The sequence below is a fragment of the Pelecanus crispus genome, unplaced genomic scaffold (assembly GCF_030463565.1).
Source record: "Pelecanus crispus isolate bPelCri1 unplaced genomic scaffold, bPelCri1.pri SCAFFOLD_47, whole genome shotgun sequence".
Classification (NCBI taxonomy): Eukaryota; Metazoa; Chordata; class Aves; order Pelecaniformes; family Pelecanidae; genus Pelecanus; species Pelecanus crispus.
Window position 1 is genome coordinate 191,679 of NW_027461483.1, and position 10,354 is coordinate 202,032.

Genomic DNA, 10,354 nt, shown 5'->3' on the forward strand with positions numbered 1-10,354 from the left:
TGGGATGCTGGCATGATCTGGGCAGTGCAGGGGTGTGCTTTGTTCTTCAGGGTGGGGGCTGTCCTTCTCCTTGCAGAGAGCTGGGGTCATTGGGCACGCTGGCTGAACCATGGCGGTGCAGTATACAGTGTCAGCTCGATGTATCTTAAGAAAGTTCATACAAGTTCATAGTCTAAAGACTAATTGGTACAATAGTTAGGGAATGAGATTTTACTTCCTTTTCTTTGGACCATCAGGCTCACACTATACTATTCATTTTATAAGCCGGAAATTGAGTGCATAAGGTATACAACACTATAAACACACACATACAATTACAAAGCAAAATACGATAGTGAATGCAACAACCCAAATCCTTTTAGTTCACAGTCCTCTACCTGAGCTTGGGAGCCAAGAGGTTAACCAGCCAAAGAGATTTAGGGAAGATCCGTGCCTTACTTCATGTCATACAGTTAAATGAGTCTTTTTCTTTTTTTTCAATCAGTTTCATTTTTCTGGTCTTGATTTACATAAACAGCCCAGCAGCTGTGATTCAACAATGCACACACTGTGTCCTGTGCTGCTAAAAGGTGGTCTCAGGCTAATCAATTCTGTATTAGCATTTGTGGTGATAAGTTGATTTGTTCCTGTAGGGCTGTAATACTCCCTGCGGTTTCATTAATGGCTTTTTCTAATTCTCTTGACACATTCACAATAGCTCTTTCTAGTTTTGCAACCCATAAACGAGGGATAAAAGCTGTTACAGACAGGGGGAACTTAGTGCCACATTCCATCAGAGGGCTGTAACACTTCTTCCCATAACTATCAGTAGCTACGACCTCCAGAGGCAGAAGAGATAGCGGTTCTAACCTGTGCGGAAGGTATTAATGCACTTAGAATCCCCTTTTCAGCTCAGGTGGAGGGTAAATCCTGGAATGCCCTTTCTTCACCTATCCAGTATTGCCCTGGTAGTTGTGCAAATAGGGTAGTCTAATCTTCAGGTAAGTCTGAATGATGCAGATGATTTCCTGTGCAAGGGTTAGCATGTGCCGGATTGGGCTGTTCAGGTAAACCAGTAAGGCTGGGACCCAGAGGAGATGACTCAGAGCAATCAGGATGCTCTGGGCCCGTAGTGGCAGCCAAACTCTTACCATTACCTTTAGTTTGATTGTGGCTTCCTGCAGAAAAGCAAGTGAATCTCTCTGCAAACATCCACGTTATGCAGCAGTGTGCAGGGCTGGATGAACTCCCTCCAGGAAAAAAATGGCCAGCGGGCTGGCTTATTCGAATGGGTTTCACGTAAGGGCTTCTGGAGAATCTCCCTTGCCCGCTCAGTGGATGTGGTAGACGGGAAGGTTTTGGAAGAAGGTGTGGAGGAATGGCGATTGCCTTTAGGGAGAGCTCAGGGTTAGGAGGAAGAGGGTGGGGCTGCCGTGCCCCCATGATGCAGGCCTTTTGCCGTAACACGCTGGGTGACATGAGGCACTGGAGGCAGCCTGTGCACTTGTCATCCAGGAAACCCCTGGGTGGAATGCTGAGGCCGGGCGCCCGAGTGGCCATAGCGAGCGGTCGGGCCTGGGAGCGCTGCATGTGAGAGAGGGAGCGGAGGAGGAGCCGGGGCCGCGGGGGCCACTCCCCATCGTGTGGCCGCCCGCTGGGCTGTGAGGAGGAGCATGCCGTGCGTCCACTACAAGTTCTCCTCCCAGCTGAGCTATGATGCGGTCACCTTCAGTGGCCTCCACATCCCCCTGTGTGACCTCAAGCGCCAGATCATGGGCCGCGAGAAGCTGAAGGCGACCAACTGCGACCTGCAGATCAGCAACGCCCAGACCAACAAAGGTGCATGGGGGTGGCGGGCGCGGGGCCTTGGGCACCTAAAGCTCCCTGTTTATCTGCAGATGTGTCCTGGTTTTGTCTGGGACAGAGTTGGTTTTCTCCCTAGTAGCTGGTGTGGTGCTGTGGTTTGGATTGAGAATGAGAGCATGAGAATAATGTTGATAGCACACTGATGTTGTAGTTGTTGCTCAGGAGTGTTTGTGGCAGTCAAGGACTTTTCCGCTTCCCATGCTCTGCCAGGTGCAGAAGAAGCTGTGAGGGGGCAGAGCCAGGAGAGCTGACCCAAACTGGCCAGAGGGCTGTTCCATACCATAGGGCGTCATGCTCAGTATAGAAAGTGGGGGGAGTTGGCTGGGGCTCAGCGATTGCTGCTCAGGGATGGGCTGGGCATCGGTCAGCAGGTGGTGAGCAACAGCATCACAAAGGGCATCACTTTGTGCTTTGTGTGTTCTTTTCTCATTAGTAGCAGTAGTATTACTATTTCTCTTCCTCTGCTGCCCTGTTAAACCACCTTTATCTCAACCCAGGGGTTTTACTTTTTTTTCCCCTGCAATTCTCTCCCCCATCCCTGTGGGGTGTGAGGGGAGGGTGAGTGAGCGGCTCTGTGGTGCTTAGTTGCCGACTGGGGTTAAACCACGACAAGATATTTAAACTATGTTCAGGAGAATGTCTGTGAAGAGACTTAAGAGCACAATGTTAGGGGTCCTAGGGGTGCCATTGGATTGCATGACACGCGTAGATAGAGATACATTTCAGGAGTCTTGAATTTTTCTATTTCTATTGAATGAAATTGTCAAGAGCTTTTGAAAAATGGTTAATTTGCCTGAAGGGCTTTTCTGCAGAAGGGTCTCTGAATTTTGTCTTCAATTGCTAAGGTACTGTCAGCTTCATGAATGCTAGCAGGCTGAATGGCCAACTGGCTGGCGTCACTACTGGAATAGTTGGGTCTGTGTCAAACAGAGCCTTAAAACCAGACTGATGGATGGTCATAAACTGTGATGGAGCCCAGTTATTATCCCCAGGAGAAAAAATGTTTTGAAATAGGCCAAACGTGGATTCTGTTACAGAAGGTGAGGAACAGAAAGCAAAGTTTTAGAAGAGAAAATGATGCTCATAAAGATTTTACCCCATAAAGTGTTACTGCAATATACATCATACCAGTTTTACAAAGTGTGTTGCTTTGTTTTCATCCGTACTCAGAATGCGGTGAAGAAAAAGTGTCTGCTTCCCTAGGTTCTGTTAAGCGTGGTGTTCCCTAAAGGTGAGGTTAAAGAAGGAGTATCTGTCATGCTTTAAAGAGCATCCCTCTTGTTCACCAGTGACCAGATCCTCCTCTAGGTCGGTTGTGTTGCCCTTTGACCTTTGTAAAAGGAGTCTAAAATATTAAACTTGGTGTATTAGTGACAGAGGTGCTTCCTGAAGCTTTCTTAAGGGTGTTTTCCATGTGAAAACACAAAAATCTCCCTGTGGTTTTCAGAGCAAAGCTAGAGAATACATTTCAGTGTAATGTATACGTATACCAAATTTTTGCTTGAAATGCATAACCATGAATTTCAGTTTTTATTCATCAGATGTAGATGCTTAAACTCGCTAAAAGGTAACAGGATTTTAAATGTCAGTGGAAAAAATGATCTGATGGACTCTTTTGAAGATGCTGGGAAGCTATACTGGATGGTTGGGTCCTATTTTAAATAGCAGGGGGGGCAGGGGTGTCCTCTTCCATGCTTACTCTAGAGGCATGTTCTATAAAGGCAGAGTTCTCTTCAAAAAGCCTGTACTCAGGAATGATGCATTTCAACTTGCCTCCTCTTAATTTGATCTGAATTTCTTGACCTGTCTTTTGGAATAGATGTTCTCACAGGATTGTGGAAGAACTGTAAACTCGAGGGCTCAGGATTCTGGAATGCTCTTTCCTGCCCTGTAACATTCTGACTGAAAACACTTGGAGCATGTGCTATTCTGCTTCTCAGGCAAAATACAACAGACCAACGTAAACAACAAACCCCAGCTGGGCCTCTGACCTGGTCTTAATGCAGATGGCAGGCTGTCTTCTGTGTTCTGTCAGTCCTGAGTGACCTTGGAGACCATTGTGCTGTTGGCAAACAACAAACTGTTTTAAAAGAACAGAAATGATTTTGCTGCTTGTGTTTGATGACCAAATCTGAAGACTCCTAGGAATGTCCCGTTAGTGTGTTGAGATGTTAAAAGCACAATGTTACCTCTAAAGTTTTGCTTTCATACCTGTGAAGGGATTCCCTGAAGTGATGTGTAATGTCATAGTACTATACATTCTTACAAAGTGACTACAGTTTTTGTCTGCATTTGTGTTGTTTTCAGAATACACAGATGATAATGCCCTGATTGCTAAGAACTCATCGGTGATTGTTAGGAGAATCCCTGTTGGAGGAGTCAAAGGTACCAGCAAAACCTGTGTTGTGTAAGTATCCATACAGCATTGTACCCTTTGTTAGGGCTTTCAGTGTGTTAGCTGCTTTTGTGGATATATTAGTTTACAGAGGCATTCAGATTGCATCTTTGTTGTTAAAGCCACTGTTAATTTTTGTTGTCATGGGGTAGATTGTAATCATAGAATCATAGAATCATTTAGGTTGGAAAAGACCTTTAAGATCATCCAGTCCAACCATTAACCTACACTACCAAGTCCACACTAAACCAATCAAGGGTAGACTAGACTAAACCATGTCCCAAAGTGCCACATCTACCCGTTTTTTGAACACTTCCAGGGATGGTGACTCCACCACCTCTCTGGGCAGCCTCTTCCAATTCTTGACCACCCTTTCTGTAAAGAAATTTTTCCTAATTTCCAACCTAAACCTCCCCTGGCGCAGCTTGAGCCCATTTCCTCTTGTCCTATTGCTAACTACATGGGAGAAGAGACCAACACCCACCTCACTACAACCTCCTTTCAGGTAGTTGTAGAGAGCAATAAGGTCTCCCCTCAGCCTCCTCTTCTCTAAGCTAAACAATCCCAGTTCCCTCAGCTGCTCCTCATAAGGCCTGTTCCCTAGACCCTTCACCAGCCTTGTTGCCCTTCTCTGAACACGCTCCAGCACCTCAATGTCTTTCTTGTATTGAGGGGCCCAAAACTGGACACAGGATTCCAGGTGTGGCCTCACCAGTGCTAAGTACAGGGGAACAATCACCTCCCTGCTCCTGCTGGCCACACTATTCCTGATACAAGCCAGGATGCTGTTGGCCTTCTTGGCCACCTGGGCACACTGCTGGCTCATGTTCAGCTGGCTGTCAACCAACACCCCCAGGTCCTTTTCAGCCAGGCAGCTTTCCAGCCACTCTTCCCCAAGCCTGTAGCGTTGCATGGGGCTGTTGTGCCCGAAGTGCAGGACCCGGCACTTGGCCTTGTTAAACCTCATACAGTCGGCCTCGGCCCATCGGTCCAGCCTGTCCAGGTCCCTCTGCAGGGCCATCCTACCCTCCAGCAGATTGACACTCCCACCCAACTTGGTGTCATCTGCAAACTTACTGAGGGTGCACTCAATCCCCTCACCCAGATCATTGATAAAGATATTAAACAAGGCTGGCCCCAAAACAGAGCCCTGGGGAACACCGCTCGTGACCGGCTGCCAACTGGACTTAGCTCCATTCACCACTACTCTCTGGGCTCGGCCACCCAACCAGTTTTTAACCCAGCGAAGACTATGCCCGTCGAAGTCATGAGCTGCCAGCTTCCCAAGGAGAATACTATGGGAGACTGTGTCGAAGGCTTTGCTAAAGTCCAGGTAAATGACATCCACAGCCTTTCCATCATCTACCAGGTGGGTCACCAGGTCATAAAAGATCAGCTTGGTCAAGCAGGACCTGCCTTTCATGAACCCATGCTGGCTGGTCCTGATCCCCTGGTTGACCTGCACTTGCCTGTTGAGTTCACTCAAGATGAACCGCTCCATAATCTTTCCCAGCACCGAGGTCAGGCTGACAGGCCTGTAGTTTCCCGGGTCCTCCTTCTGGCCCTTCTTGTAGATGGGCGTCACATTGGCAAGCCTCCAGTCATCAGGGACCTCCCCTGTTAACCAGGACTTCTGATAGCTGAATGTATCTGTCCCAAAGTCAACTTCCATGTTCAGGCCTGCTGGGACACAGGGTTCCAACTGCAGCAATGGTAACTTTTAAGATGATACTCTTGGGCTTGTTCAGGGGCTTGATTTTGCTGATACCCAGGATGTAGATCCTGTTTCCTCTGTCTGGAGAGATTCCTTGCTATGTCTGTTTGCTTTTATTGTTTTTATAGTAAAGACAGAGCCACATCGTAGTGGGAACTCAGAACTTGTTCCCATCTCAGAAGTGTCTGATTGTTGGGGTTTGACTCTTTCTTGCCTTTGGGGGAGGGAGGGTGGGATATGGCAGGTATTCTTATGCCCCAAGGCTGGGGGTTTTGCATCCTAGCTGTAGAGGAAAGACCAAGGGTTGCCAGCTGGCGAACCGTGCAAACAAGAAGTTCCATTCATAAGGGATTCGTATCAGTTTCCTAAAGACAACATCCATTTCAGGCAAGAGAAAAAGAACAATATCCCAAAGTGTATTGCCTTTTGTGCGAGTACGATGAAGGAATAGTTAATCCTTTCCAAACCTGAAATGCAGGAAGCAGTTTAGCACGTTGCCAACTGTTGCTAGTTCTCTTTCTAAGTCTGTTTTTACCCTAAGCTGATATCTGTGCTCCAGGTTTTAGTTCTGTATTCCTAAGATTTAGAGAGGACAGAGAATCAGGCGTATTGATTAAAATGACAGACACTCAAATGCAATGCTGCCTACAGCATTATTGCTGTCATTTCTGTATTCACAGAGTCCAGTTGTGTATCAGCTACATTAGCATTGTTTGAATGGTCATGTTTTCCAGCCTTCTTAAAGATAGGCCTCTCCACCACAGTTAGTAGGTGTTATTAGCTTGTGGTTTTGCCATGTCCTTCTGATGTGGGTTCCCCATAAATAAAGTATACTGATGAGTTACAGTGTGTCTTGAACAAACAGTACAGCAGCATCCTGGTGCCTGTGATGCACTTGCCAGCCAAAAACCCTGAATTTGTGTGGCTCTGCCTGTAAACTTTGGGCATGTTACTGCAGCAGTTGTTGCAGTGCTTTCAGGCACTACTGAGTAATTGTGGACGCCACAGCATTGTGCTTATAAACATGGCCTTGTTTGGGGGGTTAATTTAAGTATGGATGCTCAGTGCTGCCTTGTGAATGCATCCTCCGTTTCTGGTTGGGTGGCACCCTCTCCTGGTATTGTAATGCTGCCCTAAAGTGAGAGGACAGATGCTGCTGGCATCAAAGCTCAACTAAATCCCTGTGTGTGGGGACGAGGAAAGAATGGCACTGCTGTTGTAACGTTGAAAACTAGCCGTGCAGATTAGCTTTTGATTCCTCTGTCTGGAAACATTGCAGAAACTGCTGGTAGAGTGGTTAATGTTTGGGAATGCTGACCGTATGCTGTAATGGTGGAGAGGCCTTCAAAAATGCATTACTTGCCTTGTAGTACGTTCTTGAAGGGAAATGTACGAAGAAACCACTCTGTGATAATCTCAAGCATTTCCTTGTACTTCCTCATCTTCAGGAGGTACGTGCTCTATTTTAAGTTCTGATCACCTCCATTTCTTCTTGCAGAAGTCGAACGGAGCCAGTGCGTGGACCATCAAAACCAGTATGTAAAACCACAGTCTCGCACTGTTTTTCTACACACGGCACTTAATTCTAAACAATGTAGCCTTGTATTAATTTTCCAAACAGTAATTTCATCTCTTTTGCAGTAAAACAGAGTATATGTTGTAAATAGAATGTATTTGATTCAGCATAATAGTTTGTATGTTTGTATCGGTTGTTGTGTGCTTTTTGATTCTTGCAATACAAATTGTCTGGAGTGCATTTTTTTGCCATTTTCACATTGTATCACTTAGCTGTTGTTTTTAAACACTTTTTTTTTGCCTAATTGTTTTTGAAAATGTGATGAAAACCCCCTGAGAAACCATTATTGTTCAACTTGGTACTGTTTCTTACTTTTGATTTGGGTGTTCAAACAAATACGATGAGCCACGTATCCCATATGTTTTGAGGACAGTTCTGTGCAGCTAAATGATTCCTTTCCATGTCCTTAAATACCTGGGTGTTTGTTCCTAAAACTGTATGATTGAAGTGATATTCTTTGGGCCCCTCTGAGTGAATAAATGTCTTTCATAGATTGCCGTGAAATTAAACATCGTTGCTACACAAAGTGCTATTGTAAAGTTCTGCATTTGATCTTTCCACTTTCTCAGATGAAGCAGTTTAGTTGAATAGTTTGTCTGCAAATGAAAATACCTAAACCCCAGTGTATAAATTTTGGCACAAGGTTAGAGCCTGGTGCATTTGTGGGTAAAATCCCTGTCATTTGTCTTCACTTCTGCCTGCAGTATGCTTTTGGAGCTGGGTGACTTCAGGGTTGGATGCTGCTTTAATTTCCCAGAAGTTAAGCCTTTCTTTAGTGTACCACCGTATGATTCTAAACATATAGAGAAGGAATGATGAACTGGAGTGAGGAATCATCTTCTGCATGTAGAGATTTTTTTCCCCAGAGTCTGCTAAAACTGCTCCCTTGAATTCTTCCACTGCATTAGGTACAAAAGGACAAGAGCATTTTCCAAGGAAGGGTTTTACTCTCTTCTGATCCAGTTAGTGACCCCTTGAGGAGAGCTGTTCATTTTACATTGTGAAATGTTATTCTACGCTTGTGTACAACTTCAGGCATAATAAGCAGTGATTCAAGTGTCTTTCTGGTAATGTTTTACTAGTGTAAGCTTAAGTGCTGCTTGTGGCATAATAGACTTGAGTATACTGGAAAAGGAGCAAGCGAAGAGTTCCCCTTTTTCCTTGTGGAAAAATTGCCCTCCAGTCATTAGTTCTCAACAAACACAGCAGTCCATTACGAACCAGTGGCCTGAGGACTTCATTCCTGCAAGCTGTTCCATAGGTAGCTGGGAGGGAGGAGTGTGGTTGCAATTTATTCTCATAAATTCCTTTTTAGCTGAAAATTGGCAGCTTCCTTACCCCTTTGACTCTTAAGCAGTTGTGAGCATTTGACAAGGGTCCCTCTCTGAGATAGTCTGGAGCAGTAAGTTGATCTCAGGCGGGTTTGGTGAGTTTGGTTTCTTCTCATTAACCACAGAGGCACTCTGGAGCTGTCACAGGTTTGGACACTTTTTTGAACAAATACAGATTACACTGGGTTGGAAATGCCTCTTTCAGTGACACTCAGAGGATACAATGCAGCCTTTCAGGCTACAGTAGAGGTGAACTATTGCTGTGTTTTGATTGTAGAACTTGAATATGTGTTTAATGTTTTGTGAACAGATTGATGACTCTTCTGGATGTATTTCTCTGACCCAGCTTATTAAGGTGTGTATATATAGATACGGTCCTGGTTTCAGCTGGAATAGAGTTAATTTTCTTCCTAGTAGCTGGCATAGTGCTGTGTTTTGGATTTAGGATGAGAAGAATGTTGATAACACGCTGGTGTTTTAGTTGTTGCTAAGTATTGCTTATGCTAGTGAAGGACTTTTCAGCTTGCCATGCTCTGCCAGGTGGACACAAGCTCTGCTGCCCAGCAGAGTGCCGTAGTGCAGGGGTTTGCAGATGGCAACATAGTGGTCATAGGCCATGACAGTGAGAAGAAAAAACTCTGCTGAAATGAAAAAGACAGACAGACAGAGTTGGGCAGCACATCCCAAGTAGGAGATGGCCCTGGAGTCCCACAGGGAATTGGCCATGGCTTTAGGCACAGTGGTGGAGATGCAGACCAGGTCAAGGAGGGAGAGCTTGAGGAGGAAGAAGTACATGGGGGTGTGGAGGCGGTGGTCACAGGCTGTGGTGGTGATGATGGGGCCGTTGCCCAGGAGGGCAGTCACGTAGATGCCCAGGAAGAGCCAGAAGTGCAGGAGCTGCAGCTCCCGCGTGTCTGCAAACACCAGGAGGAGGAACTCAGTGATGGAGCTGCTGTTGGACATCTGCTGCCTCTGGGCATGGGGACTGTCATTGGAGAAAAAGATAGTGACAAGTTAGGGGAGACTTCTCTGAGCAAAATGAAAGCCATTTCCCATAGACACTCCCCCTGTCATACATAGACACCCTTTTCTGTTTCTAGCAGACCTTCCTTGAGCTCTGTGCCTGAAGCCCTGGTTGGTGCTGGCCGTGTGGGCCATGAGGAGCAGGGCATCTGCCCACAGGCTCTTGAGAAGTCAGCCCTATTCTGCAGCAGTGGGCAGGGACAGGGACCAGTCCTGGCTGTTCAACTGTGTCAGATGACTGTATCCTGTAAGATCCTGTAAGCTGTGGGATGTACCAGCTTCAGGAGATCCCTCCAGGAACTGCACCGGTATTGTCCTACAGCCAGTGACTTACCATGTCAAGGGCTGTGAAGATCTCTCCTGCAGTGAGCTCTCAGCATCCTCCCACCCCACACTGCCTTTAACCTCTCTCTGCCTCCCTCCTCTCCCCTCCCTGCCTGCAGGCACTGCGCTCAGCCCTGCTGCGCTTG

The 10,354-nt window shown here is 46.3% G+C and overlaps 1 protein-coding gene across 1 annotated transcript; it reads left to right on the forward strand.

Moving 5' to 3' along the window:
- The first annotated feature begins 1,652 nt into the window (after nucleotides 1-1,652).
- Nucleotides 1,653-9,988, forward strand: LOC142597057 (E3 ubiquitin-protein ligase RBBP6-like). Its single transcript, XM_075727492.1, has 5 exons — nucleotides 1,653-1,818; nucleotides 4,153-4,252; nucleotides 7,453-7,489; nucleotides 9,172-9,216; nucleotides 9,962-9,988. Exons 1-5 carry the CDS (start codon nucleotides 1,653-1,655, stop codon nucleotides 9,986-9,988), a joined length of 375 nt encoding a protein of 124 aa, XP_075583607.1.
- Nucleotides 9,989-10,354: the final 366 nt, after the last annotated feature.

Bases quoted from the DNA above. Each gene is read 5' to 3' on its own strand.
- LOC142597057 (XM_075727492.1), top strand. From the start codon at position 1,653: ATGCCGTGCGTCCACTACAAGTTCTCCTCCCAGCTGAGCTATGATGCG. The intron at 4,253-7,452 runs GTAAGTATCCAT...TTCTTCTTGCAG, and splicing joins ACCAGCAAAACCTGTGTTGT to AAGTCGAACGGAGCCAGTGC. The intron at 9,217-9,961 runs GTGTGTATATAT...TTCTGTTTCTAG, and splicing joins CTCTGACCCAGCTTATTAAG to CAGACCTTCCTTGAGCTCTG.